The sequence below is a fragment of the Cottoperca gobio genome, chromosome 22, assembly GCF_900634415.1.
Source record: "Cottoperca gobio chromosome 22, fCotGob3.1, whole genome shotgun sequence".
Classification (NCBI taxonomy): Eukaryota; Metazoa; Chordata; class Actinopteri; order Perciformes; family Bovichtidae; genus Cottoperca; species Cottoperca gobio.
Window position 1 is genome coordinate 7790120 of NC_041376.1, and position 22609 is coordinate 7812728.

General features: G+C 42.2%; 1 protein-coding gene across 2 annotated transcripts in view; it reads left to right on the forward strand.

Moving 5' to 3' along the window:
- The window catches only part of msrab (methionine sulfoxide reductase Ab), a 46552-nt gene extending 25221 nt beyond the window's left edge, over positions 1-21331 (forward strand). For both annotated transcript variants that reach the window (XM_029461342.1, XM_029461341.1), the window contains exons 4-6: positions 478-582; positions 11670-11776; positions 21066-21331. In XM_029461342.1, coding sequence (XP_029317202.1) covers positions 478-582; positions 11670-11776; positions 21066-21239 — 386 coding nt within the window. In that variant the 3' untranslated portion in view covers positions 21240-21331. The remainder of the gene's footprint in view (positions 1-477; positions 583-11669; positions 11777-21065) is intronic.
- The last annotated feature ends 1278 nt before the right edge of the window (positions 21332-22609 follow it).

Consider the following 22609-nt stretch of genomic DNA (forward strand, 5'->3'; position numbering starts at 1 on the left):
GTGTCTGTGTATGTGAGACCTAAAGCCTCCCCCTAGTTTTAGAATGCCTGCAGGCAGCTTGTTGGAGCTTTGGGGTCCTGGCAGCTGCAGACAGGAGCGAGTGTCTGTGTTGTGTGCTTTTGGCAACTTTTTTACTATAAACCCTAACCTTTATTGTGCTCTCTCTCTCTCTCTCTCTCTCTCTCTGTCTCTGTCTCTCTCTCTCTCTCTCTTTCTCTTTCTCTCTCTATCCCTGTCTTTATCACTCTTTCTCCACTATTGTGCCATCAGGCTGGATTCAACCTGAATGTCTTCTACCTGTGGCACATGACTCAATGACACCTACACCAAACACTCAAGGGTGCTATTCATAATCCCTCCTTTTGCAGTTTTCAAAGTGCAATTGTTCCAGTTTGAGAAGACATGCAGACATCATGATTTTTAAATGTCACACAACTTTATTTCTTTACAAATGCAAGTTTTGTGATTCTCCTTTAGGTCTGACGGGTCACACTGAGGTGGCGAGGGTGGTCTTTTCCCCAAAAGACGTCAGCCTTGAGGAACTGCTCAAACGTTTTTGGGAACGCCACGATCCTACTCAAGGTAGCAACATGCACATACACAAAAAACCCAAAAGTCGCCATCAAATAAGAGCCGTCCCGAGGGTCACAGGGTGTATTGGAGCAGAAGGATGATGCCCAGACGTGTGCCTGCGTGTGCGTTGTGATGGGGGGGGGGGGAGAGGTCTCATGGGTGTAAGTCAATGCCAGACTGTGTTAATGTGTCTGAAATCCAGCCATCCATGGAGAGATACACCAGCGTGGTGCATGTTCAAGCCCGAACGGCAGAAAACCGCTCCGATGTAAACTAGCCTTTTGTCTTTCACTTCGCATAAAGCTTCTGACTAATGCAATGATGATACACATTGTGGTGTTTTCTGGGTTGGATAATGTTTGCGAATTTTTGCTAGTGCGTTTCATGGATGGGTTTTATCCCTCGACGGCAATTCTGAAGTCGGTAATCACAGAAAACTGGTGAAACCTTCCTGCGATGGTTTAACATTTCTCCCAAATGATTCAACGGAGTTATTTGGAAATACTTTTTGACTCCTGGTTGGGTTCTGGGCGATATTCCTACACTACAAAATGCATTTGAATCCTGGTCTTCTCGCCTCTCTTGTTTAAAGACATATGTTTCTACCCCCCCCCCCCCCCTTTCTCTCACCCAATCCCCCCCCCCCCCCCCCAAACACCCCTCAGTGGCAACAAGAACCCCACCTCCTATAACCCATCTATCCATCTCTTCGGGTTTCTTCCGCTCTTGTTTTCTCTGCTCACTGAAGGAGGTGATGTAAGAACATTAATGTACCGTGTGTGTGTGTGTGTGTGTGTGTGAGAGAGAGAGAGAGAGAGAGAGAGAGAGAGAGAGAGAGAGAGAGAGAGAGAGAGAGAGAGAGAGAGAGAGAGAGAGAGAGAGAGACTGCTCGTTCATATTGAATGTAGGAGATGGGCATGACAAGTTGGGAAGAGATGGATCAAAGATTCATAAGCCCGACCTTCAGCCTTAAAACAGGCTCACACACACACACACACTTGGTGACGTTGCCCACATCAGCTCTGTCATCTCTTTTGCATCTGTCATGGTTGTTTTTTCAAACACCGTGTGACCTAAATGCAGTAAACTGTCGGCCATGTGTGTGCATCTACCACAAAAAGCTGACAGATCAGCTGTATGTTGTCATGCTATTCACATTTTCACTAGAAGTGGGTTGACAAAAAAAAAGAAGCAAAGACAGAAGTAACTATCAAGGTTCATCCGAGAACCACATCATCGCGATCAGAGGAGATTCTCCCGCTCACTGTAGCCAAGAGCAGAGACACGTCTTACTAAGGGCGAAGGCACAGGCAGAGTCGAGCCGACACGCCACGGGGCAAGGGCAGTGAGGCCAGAAGAGTAGTCATGCATTTCCCCTGACTCACTGCCCTGTCTCATCTCATGTTTTATTAATAGCATGCAGCTTATTGACTATGAACTCCGTTAGGTTTTTTTTTTTTTTTTTGTTACAGTTAACCAGGCGACATATCACGAAATAACCACAAACTCAAGTATACTTTTTCTTTTCTTTTTCTAGGAGTGTTACTCCTTGTGCGTGACTTAAATGTGAATCCCTGCCGCTTCTCTTTTCTTCAATTCTGAGTTCACGTGTAGCAGAAATTCCTCTGATTTGACAAATGTGGCGTGGAGTGGTGGAAAGGGGCCCGCTGGCTGTGCCTTCACGCATGCTTAAGCTCCAATTTATTCTGTCCACCTTAGAGCCGGGCTTAAAAGAGAATGGAGAAATTAAGGAAGTTCTCTTTTCCCTTTCAACCTCATACATTCACTAGAGATCATCACATATGGAGACGAGCCCGGGAACATTAGGAATTCTGTTTTCTCCTGACACGATCAACACGGATCCCATCCTGCTTTTTATATATACACTCTTATATTGGAGTGCATGTGGAACTATCATGGACAGATGCATATTCAGTTGCATGCAATACTTCCTTTTAATGCGTGTGTGTGTGTGGGTGTGTATCTGAAAGTGTGTATGCATATATGTGTGCGTATGTGTTTTGAGATCTGTGCCTCTCTGCTTTGCCTCAGTTCAAAAGGGTTTAGTCCCGACAACGTGATGTCGGGCTGCGTCAGCTCCACCAATCCCAGCCTGGATAGCAACATTAGCAGCCAATCAGAAACTCCCAGCAGCCTTTGCTGTGTGCCCTCTTTCCATATTCAGCAACACTAGTCTAAATCGGCTGGCTTCCCTGGGATGTTGCATAAAGACCCCCCCATTCAACACGCTCCCAAATTATAAGTTTCTCATGTCTGCAACTCTTCAGTAACATACCTTCACACGTGTGTGTGTGTGTGTGTGAGCACAGACAAACTCTCAACAGTCAAAGTGACATCTGCATGTCAGAAGGCAACAGCAGCTCCGTTTCATCGTGGGGGTTGAAAACATGATTTGATGTATTTAGAATGATCACTGGTGAGATTCAAACACATCTTGCTGTTCTTTCACACACTGCAGATCAATTGCGCACACATTTACATATGCGAGCATACTGTTCACTTCACATTATGCACAAGTGCTCATTATGCCTACTCATAGACAGCTTTACCCCTTTTTGTGCGTACATGCGAATAGGCAGAACACACACACACACGTACTGTGCATGCAGAGGGTGCACAGAGCTGCACCATTGGCATGTCAGTTGGATTATTGGATACTTCCTTGTTATAGAATATAGGCCCCGTTTCACTCCCTGTGTCCCCGTCCCTTTAGCTCCCAGTGGTGGATAGAAGCACCTTATGTGACCACTTCTTTGCCCTGCCAACCTGTCAACTCATCTCTCTTTTGTACTCTAATGCTACTCCCATAGAGGCACTACTACTCTTTTTTTTTTTTTTTTGCTCCTATTCAAACATGGGGTGACCTCCGTTCCTCCTCTCCTTTTTTCTGTGATTTCTTTCGCCTTCTTTCGTCCATCCATTTTCCACATTCTATCCCAATTTCCCGCTTTCCTCGTGTACTCACCCGTCTCACCCCCACCCCCCACCCCCTGATCCTCTTTGCAGCGAGCGGAGCGGAGGGGTGAGTGAGCGAGCAAACGGCCTGGAGCCCGTCAGCACATCCGCAGAGCAGCGCAGTGAGTCGACCGCTCCCCGAGGCCATCCGCTCATCACACAAACACACTCGCATCCACTCACTCCACTTTTATCTCTTAGTCACTCTCTCCTCCCTGCTCCTCATCCCCCCCCCCATTTCCCCCGTTCTCCCATCTCCCCTCCGCCGCCCTTCTTCTTAACAACCGAGGCTTTTCCTCTCCTCTTTGTTTCCTACTCATCCCTTTCCCTCTCCTTTTCTTCCTCTTGCCTCACTCCCTCCATTCTCTATTTTTTGAGGCCATGCAGTATTTATGGTGTAGGCTGCTGATGCTGCGTCAGTGAACAGCGATAGACACAAATACACAAATGCACAGTTAAGATGGCCGGGGCGGCTGTCCTCATTTGATAACGCCTGCACGTACATGCACGCTCACCTTTTGTAGGTAGACTGCGCAGTCACACAGTAAAAAATATATATATTACAGGTCTTTTAAGTATGAAAGTGCAATTCCAAAATCAGTGATGATGGCCATTTTTATCCATTTGAGCTTTTTTTTGTAAGTTGTCTAGTTGCTGCGTAGGGTGTACATACTCTGTCTTCAGCTAAAATAGCTTATCACATAGAATATAAAAATGGCTTATCACACATGCACACAGACAATGATATGGTCTGATCACAAAACAGATATAAATCAAGCCGTCTTCCATCTGCCAAGTCACGCTGGTGGCAGTTACTTTCTGACAATTAAAATTAGCATGAATATTCCCTTATATAATATCGTCACCCCAGCTGGCTGCGACACACGCCAATTCCCTGTTGGGGTACCCCCTGTGTCACTACATCTCTCAATTTAGGGATGCCCCAGCTATCTAAAGCCAAATCCCGCAGGAGGTGACCTTGACCCCTGACCTGTGACCTCTGCTACCCCCACACTTCTAACCTAACCCCTTCCCTCTCCACCGGTTGGCTGGAAATGGTGTGCTCATTACCAGGTGTCAGTTATTACTCCCTCTCACACACTGACAGTCCTAATTTATGGAGATTGCGGCACGTGTGTGCACGCTGTGGGGGATGAGTTGTGTGTGTCTTTTTGAATATGTTGAAGTTATACATTTTATAACTTGAGATCCTTTTTTTTTTGTATTCGTTTATTTTTCAGCATCTTCAGTGCACTTGTTTACCTTGAATGGAAATAAAAATACTCTCACAGATAAGAACGTAATCGAAACAATGTGGGAGGAATTACATTGAAAAGGAGGAGGGTGGGGGCAGTGATACGTACAAAAGAGTAAAAAACAAAGATGGTTACAACTTAAAAAAAGCATCAGATCCCAACCTGAGCTGTAATTGTTGATTAGAGACAGCGACCTCAGCATCAGTGTTCTGCATAATGATGATTGACACCAAATAACACACTCAAACACAGAAATGCACACAGAGCCTAAATATTTGCAGCGTTAATTTCAGGCTGTCAAAATTGTCATTTCAGTGTTAGAAATTTTTGTTGGCATCATACAAAGTCATATGAACTGTAATTAAAATATATTTCTCCAAAGTAAGATAAGCAGCATTTGAGTACATCAGTACTGTCTTGTGAATATATTGCCTTCAGGGAAATGAAACCGTTATTAAATTATAGTCAAATTATTATTATTATTACATTTACAGCAATGCTCATTGGATAACATTTCTTTTCAATTTGAAATCATTGTATGATATGTAATATTTGCTGAAACTGCGGACCTGTTCGGGATATCCTTTTTTTTATGACCAGACTTCAACATTCTGTATCGAATACGGGGAATTTAACTTGTGCTATCATCTGGACTGATTTTGAGTCCAACAGTAGAACAAGCTCTACTTGTTAGGGTTAGATGTAGCTAAAAATAAACATAGTGAGGGCCAGAGTCACAGTGCTCTGACAACATGCCCAGAACCATGAAGTGATCATGTTAGAGAGCACTGTTCCTGTAGAGGGAAATCATGGAAGCTAAGAAGAGACATGGAGATAGTTAGTGCAGTAATCTACATGATGTGCATGTGCACTCTAGAGCCATATATATATATATATACACACACACACACATGCGTGGTTTTATTACCAATGCACACACAGTTCCGCTGTTGGTTTAGGGTTTCCTCCATATGTGTAGTGTCACCATCTGACAGCCAGCAGAACATCGCTTTCTGTTTTGCCTTGTATGTTTGCATATGTCACATATTCACTCCCCTTAGTATATATATATTCTGTTGTGTGTGTGTGTGTGTGTGTGTGTGTGTGTTTGCACGTGCAGGCGAGTGTATGTGTGTGTCCGCTGGGGATGCTCTCACCATCCCAACTCCGTACTCTGCCTCTGTCTCCAGCGCGTCAGGAGCAGCTTACATAAGAACAGGGCAAAAATAGCAGCTGAGAGGGGAGAGGAGGAGAGGGCTCTGCTGGCACGCACACAGTCGTAACGGGACCGCGGGGCACAGCACAATCCTGAGTACTATCACGCACAAACACACACACATGAGATGGAAGACTGCAGTTATCAGGCATTATTCTTTTTTTATTTTAATTTTATTTGCAGTGTACTTTTTTGACAGAAAAGTAGAAATAATGGTCAGAATCCATCAGCGTGAAAAACAGCAAATAATCCTCGGGCGCAGGGCAGGGTTAGGGTTCTCTCTAAAACTGAAGTGGGTGAACAAGTATTACATTGTCTGACAGTGTAGGGAAATGCAGGTAGGGGGTAGGCATAAAGTGGTAAAAGAAGAAGAAAAAAGAAACATCAGATTGTTCATTAGCGCTCATTCTGCTGCAGTCTAATTGGTACGCACTGCCAAGTGCAATAATTCCAAATTCGCTTCAAATGTTTTTCTTCCACGCTCAGAAGGATGCAAAAAGTCACCAATTACGCAGAAACATTTCTTAATTGCGGACACTGACAATAGCCTGACTGCTGAAATTCTTTCTTCTCTGTAATTAGATGTTTTTTTTGCCTCACTTGCAATCTTTTTCTTGTTTTACATCTATTTGAGTGCTGAGATACAGAGGGAGCTGAAGGAGACGGAGGGGAAGGAGGGACAGTACATAAAGAGGTTGAGAGGTGAGGCTAATCTCAGCTTTTACAGTCGTTAACGGATGAAGGATCGTCGTGTAAAAAGATACCCGGGCAGAATAAGCCGGGGTCAGGCCACCGGTTCTGTAGAGTGGCGTTGCACGCATCAGAATATTACTGTTACTCTATGCCGGCCTAATATTTCTACCACTGTCTCTTGATCTTCTCCTCCCTCCTCCTTCCTCCTTACCAGTTCTTCACCGGCATACCTTTTAATCTGATTACTGTACCTTCTAACTGTTTCATCTCCTTTTATTTTAGCCTGCAACTTAAAATCACAAGCACTATGCTTAGTGCATCCTTCTGTCACCACCCCTCGACACGCATAAGATACATGCACTTGTGGTTACAGAGAAAAGGGAATGGAAGGTGGAGGAAAAGGAAAAGGAGTAAGGGGGGGAATAAGGAAAGAGCCAAAGACAAAGGGTGAATGAGCACAATTTGCAGAAGGAAGGAGTGAAATTGAAGTTGGAAGTGGGAGAAATAGCAGTCTTTTATCTTCCACATGCCAGCAGGTACAAGCCGAGCGGTGCCTCTTTTTTTTTTGCGTGCAAGGGAAAACACTGGAAGAGATTTTACAGAGTTGCAAGAAATCTCTGCGGGTTTAAACACAACAAGCCCAAAAAGCGTATGCATGTATGTTTGTGTACGCAGGTTTGTGCATGAATGTCTGCTGGAGACGGCAGCGACTCCCTCTGCGACTTGAGATACGCCACCACTCTCTGACTTTGTCTGATTTTAGCTTTTGTGTCGACGGGCTACTTTAAAATGTTCTTATTTAGGGGGGGGGGTATATTAATTAATATTTTTGGCTTTGTGGGCGTAGGTCAATGACCCTGAGAGGCGGAGCATGTATGTGTGTGTGTGTGTGCGTGTGTGACCCGTAGCCCCTCCCCCTTCTGTCCACCCCCCATTACCCTCTGCTTTCAGAGGCAAGGCTCTCATGCATAATGCAGAGAGAACAGGGAGGCTCTCATTAATAATTACTGCCGCCTTTGATGGATGGAGAAAATAACGAAGGGGGCTGTTAAAAACAGAGAGAGCAAGAGAGAGACAGCGTAGGCGGGAGGGGGGAATCTGAGTTTTTTGGGTGGTATTTGTTGCCGTTGTAGTTCTTTGAGGACTGAATGCTTATGGGGATGTATTTGGACTTAGTATAGTCAAAATCTAGGCTGATGTTTTGGATGGTGTTGATATTTTGATTAGGGAGTAACTCCTCATCTGATAATGGAGGGATCTCTAAAGATGTGATGAGTTTTAATTGTCTCTGTTGGAAGCAGCTACTACTCAAGGGTGTTTGTCTCTTGACTTTTCTTTGATATTCCTTATCATTAACCGTTTCTTTGTGATGAAACGCTTTTGTCGTCTTCACTTTCTTAAATGAGATATTAAATGTCTACCTTTCCTACAAGTTCTGCTGTAAAATAGCTTTAATCCAATTACAGCAGTCAACCCAGTAGTTTCAGGATATATGACATATAGGTTTTCCTCTCAGGATTAATATGCATGATTTGTCTATACATGGTCTTGCACATGTATACACAACCATAGCTGTTTTTTTGTGCGTGTGTGTGTGTGTTTAAGCTGGTCAGGACCTCAGGGTCAGCGGGAAGGTCATAGGGAGCAGCAAAGCTACAAGACCCTGCCTGCCAGCCAATCAGAGTAAAGGCTCTGGTGGAGGGCCAATGGCAGAGTGGCTCGGTGGCCTTTGATGGAGGGGACACCATTAGCCTCGTCACTGAACAACAGCGCTGGGGGCAAGATGGTCGACATCCAGCACTGCAGAGATGGAGAGAAAGAGGGTGAGGGTAGAGATGGATGCAGAGACAGAAACACAAATGAGAGATTGGGTTGTATTGTGAAGGGTACAATAAAGACAACATCTTTGTAAAGAAGTACAATTTGAAAATACACATTTATGAAATAGTAGAATATGAAATCACGGCTGTTTTTAGCCAAGCTAGCAGCAGGGCACTATGGATGGCACTGGTGGTCTGTAGGTCTGTCCACCACCAAAGTAATTGGTAGTAATTGTGAAATGCTAGCATGCTACCAGACTATATGGTGTTACCTGCTAAACATGTTAGCATTGTGAGTGTGACATGTGACATAAAATTATTTGTTGGCAGGTAAAATGGCTGTGACAGCTAATAATGGACCACAACATACACTTAATGCCTGCAATTGCTAACAAAGAAAGGTGCGGACCTTACATGAACCCCAAGGAGCTCAACTCATCTCCCCGCTCGCACCTGCCGCGTGGTTGGTCCAGCCCATTCCAGTCCTCTTCTTGTTGCGCAATGAGCTTGCCATTGATTCCAGTTTCATTTACGTTTTTCAATTACAGTCAGAACCTAAAGCTAAAAAATACTTTAGGAATTAAGGTTATCGTTCATGGTCTCATCAAGGAACTGCGGCTATCCGATAGCACGCCACTCTCCTTCCTCTACTCTCACCTCCTGACGTCTGACAGGCTCATCTAAGATAAGACCCTCCTTCTCGAAGCTTGGCAACCAATCAAAAATGACAAATAACAATCTCGGACCATGACATTCGTGAGCATGTTAGCATTAAATGCCAAGTCCCAGCCTTGCTTAAGTAGAACCACTAGCATGGCTTTACACCCTTAGTCTTGTTTATATTGTTTATATTTATATATCGAAAGGGAAAAAACAAAGACATGGATTGTGTTGACTTCAAACTACTTCAAATGTTCCTGCAATGAGGAAGAGACACAGTCCCTCTTTGTTTTTCTCTCTAAGGCTAACCGTTCACTTTAAGGTGATAGAGATGTCAGCTAGCTTTACTCAGGGCTGCTATGAAAGATTTCAAATGTAAAATCTATTGTATTTTTAAAAGATAATAATAGTATAGGATAAGTAATAGGATTCCGGACAGAGACTGATATGAACACATTTTGTTCAAGGGAGTAATCTCCACAACTCACTGTTTTATCATATTTGAACTACTCAAGCATTTAATATTGTTGAGGAAATTTTCAGTGAAGCAAATTCTCTGAGGCATTCAGTGAGCGTCCGAGAGCGGGCGACGTCTGCTTGTCGACTCTGGTTTGAATGAAGACCAGATAAATACTTATAGCCTTTATATCTGAACACACTGTGTCACAGATCCATTGTGACATAATGGAAGGTAACATTTAATCTAAAGAGAACAAGATATGCAGATCTCTGTGTCAGGGAGATGCCAGCATCTTGTGGTTTCCAGCTTGTCAGCACATTAATCAGTTTTCACAATATAAATAGAAAACAACATGAAGAGATATTAACAGGTGTCACTTACAGTATGTTGTTTGACAAACAACATATTATATGGGCGACAGACCTTTTCTCCTGAGGAAATCCTATGGGGAAAAAGCAGTATTAATGTGGCATGCCAGTGGCCACATCTGATTGGTTGATGAGGTTTTTTTGTTGTGTATCTGTCGATGTCTTCTGAGCTTCCTGTAGTGTTGGAGCACTGTTAGAGAGGCACTCATTTAAAGCATTAATCAACATGTTATATTTACAGTGGCTCAAATAATAATGTACACATTATTATCTGAAAGGGGTTTCGGAGGGTTACATAGAATTATCACTTGACTCTGCAGTCCCCGTCCCCCCTCAGCTCTTTGACGCCTTTTAGCATCTTTCAGCTCATTGTTTTGGTTTTACAGCCTGAAACTTCAATGTTTTGGTTCACTCTCACCGCTATCCGCAACCTGTTTTTAACAGAAGAAAACACTGTGTACTACCTGCTTAGCAGCAATCAACAGACTAAGTTAGCAACTAGCTGGTGAGTATAGTGCAGCATTGAGCTAAAGAGCGAGATGCATCCCTCTGGAGTTGGTAGAGAACAAAGCAGAGTTAAAAGTTGAGTGAATGACTCAAGTTTGTTGGATGGACACAGACACGACTCGTAAATAGTAATAGTATGTAATTGTTGTGTTTACAGCTGGTTTCACTGCCCTTAATTGTCAAAATAATTAAGTTATAATGCTAATATATATAGTGAAAATGTGAAGAAAAGGAGACAACAAAAAGACAGAGATACTGTTACATGACGAAGACACTGCACACAGTTATATTTGCTATTAGTTTGTGTTTAAAAAAGAAAAGAGAAAAATAGACACTGCATACAAAAAAGTTATTCGAAAGATGCAGAATCAGCTCCTCCATTGATGTAGCCTTTCATATATACCACTGATCTTTGGCAATCGCTGAACAATACTCAAAGTTTGACCAACTTAAGTGGCAGGAAAGACGGGAGGATCTGTTGTTCAAGTGAACTAAGCCACTGTTGCTGCAGGCTGAAAGACAAAGAAGAACACACACGGCCCATAACAGGAGGCCAACGATTGAGAAAGATAAGGATTTAGAAGGATAGATGAAGAGAAGAATGACTCTCTTTTCTCTCTCTCAGAGGAAACAAAGGCTGAGTGGGAGAGAGGGTAAGAGATAAAGGCAGACAGAAGCCTGCCACGGAGGGGTCCATGGATGCCAGAGCTGCTCAGGATTGTAGCCTCTGAAAAGCATAGTGATGGCAGCTGTTTGGCCCCCTAATTAAGGTACACTAGGCCTGGGCCTCCTCCAAACACACTGATGTAAAGCTGATGAAAATGTTGACAGTGCCACGTAGATGACAAAGACGAAGAAAATACACCCACCTACAAGAGTCGATACACCTACACACCGCAGGGCTCCCTAATGAAAGACCAAATCTGCTGTGATCTTTGAATTCATTTGGCCTCATGAATTCAAGATGCAGGATGATGACATAATTGTAAAAACCTTTTAAATGCAAATTGCATTGTAGTCCGTGTAGATTGTGATACTTATGCTTATTTCTGGGGTGTCTTAAATGTTCCTTTTGTGTGTGTGTGTGTGTGTGTGTGTGTGTGTGTGTGTGTGTGTGTGTGTGTGTGTGTGTTTACGCAGGTATGAGGCAGCAGAATGACCGCGGTACTCAGTATCGTTCAGCCATTTACACGTCCAACCCCTCTCAACAGGAGCTTGCATTGAAGAGCAAAATGGCCTTCCAGCAGGTATAATACCCACACACACATCAGAAGGTTTCATTATGACACTTACTCACTCATAGTGTTGCTTATAATCAAACTATGTGTGAAGTAAGGCAGAGCATCTGTTGAAAAAGTTAATAATGGTTAGAATGCAAAAGTGGCATAAAATGCAGTTTTCGGTCGACTTTCCTGTTTTATATCATATTAAACTGAGTATATTTGGGATGGACTGACAACACCAGACATTTAAAGACATTCCCTTGGAACTTGGTCTGTAAAATGTCAGAAAATAGTGAAAAATGTCCATCCTAGTTCCATCGTAGCAGTCAGAGTTCAGTGTTAAGATGCATTGCCTCAACTTCACACACGTCATACATGTACAATAATGCAGTACATTTCAATAGTAGATGTTTGTGTTTTGTTTCATGTCGGTAACAAAATGAGAATGTTCAGAATGAGCAAAACATAATTTTGTCATCATTTCAAAAAGTTTTTTTTCTTTCTGTTAAGCAGGGCTTAGCTGTAGTTTAGAGTTGTCCCAGTTATTTGAATAAGAATTAAAAGCCAGTCTCTGGAGTGGTGACCTCTTAGAGTTTGATGCTGTTTACTCAAGCAAAGCCACCTCTGTTAAGTTGATCCGCATCTACATCCAATCGGTGCCACCCTCTTTTTTTTTTAACTGAAAGAGAGGAAGAGGGTCGATAGGTCATTAAAACTCATTTCTAAAGCTCTTCCTTTCAGTGGCACACGCGTCCCCCTTTTGTTCTTTTATCCATCTGTCCGTCCGTCCGTCAATCTATTAGTCCATCTATCCGTTGATCCCTGCATCATTTTGGTTTGTGCGTCTCTCCCCTCTCTAAATGGTATTCATGGATAAGCTGGCAGGGGGGCAGAGAGGAGCAAATTGTGATCGTCATGGTTACTTAGGGGTCCCGGGGTCAGCAGTCACGGGCCACAGGGCTGTGCATGTTGCCATGGCAACAACCTCCTAACCTTGGCCTTGGGCTGGGGTCAGAGGTGAAGGAGGAGTGGCAGCTGAGACCAGGAAGATGGTGAATGGGGGGGAGGAAAAGCAGGGAAAGAAAAAGAGGGAAGCAATCACATCAGAGGGCCATGACTGAGTCACACACAACACACACACACACACACACACTCACACACACACACACACACACACACACACACACACACACACACACACACACACACACACATTGTGTGGCTGTTGTGGAGCTTTCAGCCATATCACATGATCTTCATCAGCAGCGAGGAGTTTGGAAAACGCAGTTGTGTAGTGTTATTTAATAATAAGTCATTAATATTATAATGTCATTTATAATAATTGTTATCGTTAATTATTTAATAGCGATGTAATAATCATGAGTGAATTTTGAAACTCAACTTTTAGCCAACATGAAAGCTCCGGAGTAGAAAGTGAATGTATCTTGACGGGAGATCATTCTGTTAAAAGAAACTGAGAAAAAACAAAATCCATGAACATTTGCTTAGTGTCTTCGTCCTTCGATGACGTATAGGAGAATAAAGCTCACAATGCCCTTAGATCCCTGGTATACTCTTCCTGTATCTATAAATATATGCAGTATACAAAACAAAACTATAAAAAACTCAAATTGAAATATTTATATATATAATTCTTGAGAAATTCACAAAATAATGTTCCCTCAAATATCTATCGTTCCTATTGATGGCATATTGTATTTAGTAGCCTACCGTTTTCTGAGAATAATAATGTATGTCATGCCTAGCTAATCGCTACACCATAAACTGTGAAAACAAACCCAAAACAGGGTTCAATGGCTTCATGTTGCAGCACAGAAAAGGCCATTATATCGAGCACTGTCTTCTTGTCACCGCCACACAAAGGAAAGGCTGAGAACTAACCCAGTTTACAGCAAACACTCAAAAACACCCATTTCTGAACATCCAGAGGACAAACAGCACTCAGATTCCCTTCCCTCCTTCTCTCTCGTTCTTCCCTTCTCTCTCCCCACCAACGCTGCTGACACCACCGATCTGTCAACCACTTCAGTGGCACCCCAGTTTCATCTGAGGGCCACTGGGACACGCATCTTCTCAAAGCAGCTGACACGCTCTGAACCAAAATGGCAGCTTCCTGCCCTGAAATGGTTGCCTTGCCGCAGTGATGCTGAGTCTCAAGAACACCCTGGCTTGAAAATGGCATCTTTACAGAGGAAGGGGTTTGCTGTGTGTGTCCGTCTGTGTGTGTGTGTGTGTGTGTGTGTGTGTGTGTGTGTGTGTGAGTGTGTGTATGCGTTTTATCCTAAAAGGCCAACACTCTCTTATCGGGAGAAGTGAGTGCATGTTCGGTAGAGTGACAAGAGAGAGTGGGTGGAGGCGATCCAAGACGATCAGAGATAAGGCAGGCATCACAAAATCCACCCCACTGCCAGCCCATGACTCACACACACTCGCATGTACGTACAGACACACACGGAGACATACATTTGGCACATACACGCACAGCCCAATGAATAATTAACCCATACGAAGAGTCTCTTCTGCAGGGCTTTCAGTTTCTTAACTTCAGCATTGGGGAGGGAGGGGGGTGAGGGAGAGTGAGGCAGAAAAGCTTGTTTAAGCGCGAGAGCAGAGAGGGGGAGGAGAAGGGAGAAGGGGGTTCTCTATAATGAAATTTGAAATTTGCAGAACATCAAAGGCTTCTGTAGCCAAGCCGCTGTGGCAGCAGAGCAGAGGAGGAGTGCATCTCTTTCTCTCCCTCTGTCTCCCCCGTCTCTCTCTCTCTTTCCTCTTCTCTCTTTCTCTCTATCCCTCCCTCTCTCTTTGCTAAAATGTGTCTCCCCAGAGCTGGGGGGGGGAGGGGGGGGGGGGGTGGCGGCTGAGTGGAGGGTGAGAGTGAAGGGATGGGAAGAGTTGATTAGGAGGAGAGTGCGGGGCGGCGGCAGGGGGGTGGGTTAGAGATGGGTTAGGGTTTGGAGAGAAAAATGGAAGAACGGGGGTTCTATATATATATGTGTGTGTGTGTGTGTGTGTGTGTGACAGAGATGAGTGTGTGTGCATGTATGAACAATAGGTTTTATCAAGCCAGCTTGAATATTGCGTGTGTGCGCGCACATGTGTAAGGCCTTGGAGGGGTGAGTGTGCCCTCTGATAAGGCATCCTAACTTAATGAGCTTGAAAGGGGGAAGCGGGGGGGGGGGGGTGCACAGGGGTTCAGACGATGGCTGGAGAAGGAAAAAAAATGGGGGGATCGTTTGGGGCTAGAAGTCTTGAGGAGAAGCCCGGGGTTGTTAAAACAGGGCAGAGCATCAGCAGGTTTTGTGATCAGGCTTCAAGTCACACAAGCTCGCGTCTTTCATTTTGGAAAGTCTTCAAAAGTCAGATTTACCCTTCCAGCTATTCCCCAGCTCCCGCGTGTCTGTCCGTGCTTTATATGAAATAGTTTTTGCTGTGTGCTAAACTGATCGATCGCAACAAGACAGCTTACCACTTGGAAGTATTGGCTAAGATATAACCTTTTTAAAGAGAAACATTTAGGAGCTATGTTGTTCACAACTTTTTAATTGCCAGAAAGTAAATGCCCATCCTTCAGTGACGGACTGATTTTGTGATATTGAGTACAGTGCAGCAGAAATGTTGAAAGGCGATCGCTTTTCACAAGAACGCAGGGATGATCTTCTGCGTTTTTCAGTCTTCAGATGTTGAGTTACTTGTTGTCTGCCTTGGGGGGGGGGGGGGGGGGGGGGGAAACAACAACATAAAAAAAAACAACGTAGGAGCACGCACCGCCTCGCTCCGAGACTGAAGTGTGTGCATCCTCTCTCCCTCTCAAAATGTAGGAGTGTTGGCTTCCTCGCTCACAAAATGTAGGAGCGCTCGCTGAAGATTAGAGCCAAGCTAAAATGGATGCCTGACCCGCGCTGAGAAAGAGAACGAGAGATGAACAGAGCAGGGCAGAGAAAAAAAAAAAAAACTCTTCATCCTCTGTGCATAGACAGACACACAGAGACAATGCTCATCCTTTAGCTCACACACACGCAGTGATGTACATGAATGTTTAATATATAAGGCATTTTACAGATTCTCGCAGAAGCGCTACTCTTTCATTATCTCTCTCTCTTTCAGACTATTTGTTCTGTTTTCATTCTCTCAGCTTCTGGATAATCTCCCATGCCCTTCTTCACTTCCCTCCATCTATCCCTGGCGTGTCTCTGCAGCATCTCTGTGTCTTTCTCTCCCCGTCTGTCTTCCTCCTTCGTCCTCTCTCCATCACTCCTGCGCCGTCTCTCTCCCTGAGGGTCATCGAGGGCAAGTGTGGTGCCGCGGACTAGTCGATAAGTATCATGTCAGCCTACTTCATGTGTTTTCAGGCAGAGACGCAGTCGATCTGTTACCAGCATTTTACCGCCGGAGCAGCCTTCCGTCCGGCAGTACTCCAAAGTGTATTTACATTTGTAAGATGTTGAAGGGCTTTTTGTGCTCCAGCGTTCAGTGCTCGCAGTGAACATTGCGTTGGGTTTTTAGGTCCGTGCAAATGAATTACAGTAACGTACAAAGCATTTATTGTCTTTTGTCTTTACATTCTGAAAATGAATTAACTCGGTACCTTTAAGTACGAAGGGCTTTATTTGAGTACAACCTTGAGGTATTTGTTTCACATTTCACAGGGATTTATTATACTACATTTTTTTTTATTAATTGATTAATATTTTACATGCAAAAAATGTGCTCAGCTTATGAAATATTATTCAATATAATAGTTTAGAACAGTATATAAAGCAGTTAGAATGATCTTCATCTACACCAGCTACAACATTTAAATACTGTGGACACAGAAATGCATCAACACCCTTAATAGTTCAATAACACACCTGTACATTGAGGCGTTACAATTTTTTTATTGTAATATTTCTTACACCACTTCTATTTTTATTATATTTACATTGCAAACCTTGTAAAACGTGCTTTGGCATGACTGTACTTAATTATGCCAATGAAGCTAATTTGCGATCACGACTGCGATGTCCTCATCACATCACCAAGAAAAAAGAATAAAGACGTAGGGGAGAGAAATGGTAAATGACGGTAACCACACACCAGTAACAGGACTGGACTTAGGGATGATTACATAAATCACCGAATTGAGGTCATATCCCTCTTCAAATGTCTTCACCATGAGTCATCGGGTGTCACAAACTCTATGTCAATGCGTGTCTCTTCCCCACCACTCTGCAGCCGTAGGCCTTCCGAGGGAAAAAACAGAGAGAGACAAGACAGTGGGGTAGGAAGACAGGAGAGAGTACATTTTCCTCCTCCTCCTTTTGCTCCTCCACTTCCACCCTCTCTCGGGGTGTCACGTCCTATTTGTGTCCTGAGGCCGTCTCTCTGGCGATGGTGATGGCGAAAGGGGCTCTCTCGCTTGGCTGGAGAGCAGGGAGGACTTGGTAGCACGAAACGCTGGTCTGTGCTCACGAGAGAGAGAGAGAGAGAGAGAGAGAGAGAGAGAGAGAGAGAGAGAGAGAGAGAGCAATGGTGAGAGAGTCAGAAAGGAGGAGAGAGAGAGATGCACCCGTTCAGCCATGCCTTTGACAGGGGAGTCTTTCCGACAGGCGTGAAGAAAGGAAGGGCTGACTGGGCTGAGTGAGCTCAGCCCTTGACACACACACACACTCAAACATGTTTTTGTCACTCAGAAGGACATTGCATTGACTTACATTAATTCCCTGACGATTTAACCTTAAGCAGTACATGCTTAATCCCAACCTTAACCCTAACCATAACCAAAAACCAAGTCTTTACCCCAAATGGTAAAGGTTTACCTCGTGGGGACCCACTTTTTGTTGTCAAATGGAAGGCGAGTCCCCATAATACAGCCGTATGACGTGATTTGTGTCCCTACGGTTATACAAATACACACACACACCCTGTACCATACCCAATGTGTTCTGTATTCATGACGATCTGTTTCCATCCTCCATACACTCACACATGTATACAAACGCATACACAAACGCTGATGAACACATTTCTCTCCCTCTATGTAGCCATCATTTATACGTCATCGTCACCGGCATCAAAATGCTCAACTTGAGGACATCTCGTTTTCTCTCCTCCATCTTTGGCGTTGTTTTACACTCCACCTTCCCTCCATTCCTCTGCTGCAGTGAGAGAGAGAGAGAGAGAGAGAGAGAGAGAGAGAGAGAGAGAGAGAGAGAGAGAGAGAGAGAGAGAGAGAGAAGCCACATAAGGTTATACACAGTGGCGTGACGCCATGCATTCTGATTTATAGATCTAAAATGGCCGCCGTGTTGTGACTGCTGTAGACGGCTGGATGGAGAGCAAAAGAGTTGTGTGGGGGTGTCAGGGCGGGGGTGTACGTATGCTCGGAATAGCAGACCTTTTCTTGGACATTGTGTTCTCCTCACATGAAGCGTCCTCTGCCCTGGAGGGTTTGCTTCTACAGTGGTTTGGTGGTGATGACTGATTAATTAGGCCATGTTGTACAAAGCTTCCATGCTTGTGTTGGCCGCTTTACTACAATGCCTTTGGATATAGGAAAGAAAAAATGGGTTCTTCTGTTGTCAGACTGCACACAGTGTGCATTTGAAAGATAAATATGTCCGAATTGTGTTCTGGCTGTAGTTTGGTTTGTGGACGTTGGTTCCTTCCTGCAGGGAGATTAGAGCCCTCACATTGTAGCGGCAGCCACTGAGGACTTAGAGGTCAGCCGCTGCCTCAGCCTCTCTGTGGGGCGCAGAGCTTTGATTTACTGACTCCACTGCATCACCTCCAGCACACACACACACACAGCTAGTGCCACACTGCCTCCATGTGGACAACGTCATACACTACCCAGCTGCCCTTCTCTGACGTTATTTCCTTTAATAAATTAGTGGTCATACTTTTTTTCTTCTTACATGCGCAATTCCAGATGACCTAAAAGTACCAACTTCATCTGCCAAATAATCATTTCTATATTTTTATTTTGCTCAGTAACAGCACTAGCAAAAGATGTGTAGCCACACGTGTAGCATGTACATGGCTCGGTTTGGTTTTAACTCAGGCGAAACAACAAATCTATCTTTCTTTTCTTTTTCCAACTTGCAAATAGAATGCGTAAAAGGTTTGTCGTTTAATTGTATATTCATCTTCTGCAATCTTTTGACGATGCATTAACTGCTGAAATTTATTAAGCAAAAATGCAACTTCTCAAATGTGAGGAACTTATGATGGAAATGTCTCACTATTTAATATAATAATTGACAATAATCAACTCCAATCCATAGAAAAGAATATTAGAATAATAGTTAGTTGTGTCGTAGAAAAAAAGTCTTCCCTCCGGGCCAGAGGTGAAGTTCAGACCTTTTCCTTTAACACTTTAAAACTAATAAGCTATAGACGTTCTGGTTGTTTTACAAGTTATAACTGGAGATCATCACTGGAGAAGTTTATTCTTGTACAAGTACAAATCAAAACTCTTGAGGACACAGCCGGCTGAGTTCTGACAGAGTAATGATCTGGCCCCCCTTCTTATACCTTAGTTCACATACTACACCGAGGATGAGGCTAAAAAGGTCGTCCATTTCTCGTTGTCCAGTTCTCCTACTAATAAATCAACCTGTTGTTTTCTCCCCTCCTACCTCTGAATTATCACCTGGAGATTCCTGACATAAGGCTTTTAGAGGGTGTCGTCAGGTCTTCAGCTTAGTTTAGGTCAGTCGTGCCCTTTGCACAGGCGCATGTCCCTCCTTATCTCATCCTCGATATGCTAAGGGTCTCATAAATCAGTTTATTTTTATGGGTTTGAATTAGGAAACCTTCTCTTCACTCTCACAAGTCCAGTGCTGTTATTCAGGCCTTCCCCCAGCTGTGCCTACAGACGCTGTGCTTTTACAACCAGACTAAGTATATTGAATATTATACATCATGGTTATTCTACACACTTTCATCTTATGTTTGATACAATGTACTTGCTAGACACTAATATTCTACAACAGTTGCAGCTCGTGTCTGGTTGGCAGGTGGGCGACATGTTAAAGTAAAAACATGAATAAAGGAGTAGAGAATCATAGCACATGCAGATGCTTCCATACAGGTCACAAGTGGTATGAAAATGGTACGAGGAATATAGTATGGTCTTTGCTGTCATAAGATCTCAAGCCAGGTAAACATGAATCTGAGTTGCTGGAGGCTCGTGTTGATCCAATCCCTTACAAAGACACTTATGTTTGTTTTAACTCTAAATTCTCACGTCATATATGTATTCTTTCCTTTAAAACTTCCTTATTTGATGTATTTGGTCACTTGTGAATGCAGAAGCGGATAAAAACAGGTTGTACCAGCATTGAATACATTTAGTTTCTGTTTCATGCTGCTTGCTGAATCCTGCCAAATTGACGCTCCGGTAAAGCAAAGCTCCTCAGTTCTGAGGTGTAGCACGCCGCATGCACGCTACTTGTTGCCCTGAGACACTCCCAGTGCACATCAGACTTGTTGTTTCGTAAGCGCTCAGGTGCTCTGATCTAGAGAGGTCCAAGTGCTTGTGTTATTAGATAGAGAAAACCACTCTGCTCAGCAGGTATTTGATATATCTGTCAGAAGTGTTTAGTGTGTGCTTGTGTGTGTCTATGTGAAGGAGTGTGCTCTTTTTAGTGTGTTTGAAGCCTTTTCTCAAGGTGTTTAGAAAAGTGTAAGTATAAAAAGTGTCTCAAAGAGAGCGGATACTCTTTGAAGCTTTGTCCCACAGAGAGAGTCACAGAGGCAAGCTGCAATACTAAAGAAAAAGCTGTTCCTTTCTTCTGTCACTCAATCACCCTGCTTTCTAGCGGAGGAGAAAAGGCTCTTTACTGTATTAGTTAGAGGTATTGAAAGTTCACATCCAATACACTACAGAATAAAACAACCATTTAAAGAGTTGTGTTCATTTTAAGGAAGTTACAGAGAAAGTAGTACTGAATGTATGTCATGATGATGGAAACAGAACCTGAACACATGAAGATGCTGCATACGAGGAAGGTTGTCCTCACCGAGATGTCCGTTTAGTGACTTTAACGGCACTGCTGTTTTTCAAGTAAGCCAGTAGTTCTGAACCACCATTTTAGTTAACACACTAAAAGCATTGAAAATAGGTTTTAAAATGTTTGATCAGTGAATACTTTTAGCTGAACTAGATAATTTATAGTAGTATAGTATACTAGTTTATTTGAAATGCATTCTGCATGTCATCTGACATTTAATTTGTCTACTGCTTGTCTTTAGTTATGGAATAACTGTACAATAACCTTTGTGGGCAATGTTTGTATTTTGTCGCTAGGAGCTGGATAAAAAAGGCTACGGTCAAATCACCACAGAGATTCTGGAGGGGCAGCAGTTTTACTACGCTGAGGACCATCACCAGCAGTACCTGAAGAAGGTACCTAAAGGCTATTGTGGCCTCAAAGGCACCGGAGTCTCCTGTCCCATTGGAGCCGGGAAGGAGGAACTGTGAAATGTGTGAATATGGTGTCAGAATCCACTTTACTATTATGTGTACCCTAAAAGGAATTTTACTCCGGATTAAATTAAATTAAATTAACTATGCACACACACATATATATATATATATATATATATATATATATATATATATATATATATATATATATATATATATATATATATATTTATACATATATTTATACATATATATAGATATATATATAGATATAGATATAGATAAATATACAGTATATATATATATATTATATATAGATATAGATATAGATAAATACATATGTATAAATATATATATAAATATACAGTATATATATATATATTATATATATATATTTATACATATGTATTTTTATATATATATAGATAGATAAATACATATGTATAAATATATATATAAATATACAGTATATATATTATATATATATATATATATTTATACATATGTATTTATATATATATATATATATATATATAGATAGATAAATACATATGTATAAATATATATATAAATATACAGTATATATATATTATATATATTATATATACATATATATAGATATAGATAATATAATATTTATACATATATATATGTATTTGTCTATATCTATATATTTATCTATATATAGATAAATATATATATATATATATATATATATATATATACATTATAATTTGTTATACTGTATATACAATATATATGTATGTATATTTATATATATATATATGTATTTATATATATGTATATTTATATATATATGTATATATAAACAACAATGAAATGTGTAAACATTAAGATAATAGTATCTATTATAGTCTATAATATCTATAATAGTATATCTTACACTGTAAGACAACTTTCTCTGTAAAGCACCTGTGAAACATGAAGGCAATTCAAAGAATTTCTCTGAAGACATAAAATGCGCTACAACAGTATTTAAAAGACAATGTTAAGCAAAATGAAATTAAACTTGAAGTTGTATTGCTGCTTGGTCAGTATCGCGTTAGCCTGCAGTAACAGTCAGCTTCCACAGAGTGGCAATGTTTCTCAAAGAACACAGCCGAGGGTTTTTATTGCATCCCCTTTAATATTGTAGCTGATAAACCATGTAAACACTTCGTCTTCCGTGGTTAGTTGTTTGGAATCAAATCAACCAACCTTAAGGCTTTTACTATCCAACAACCTCTTTATATATTTGCATCTATCTTTAAGCATAAACACTGTGACACTCCTCAGACTTTACGGTCAGATTTCCTAAAGGCAGTTTTTAATATGATGAGTAGTCTAGTAAAAAGGAAAACACAATAATGCCAGCTTGACTTTATCTTTTATTCTTTTGATTTTTGATTTTAATGTGATTAATT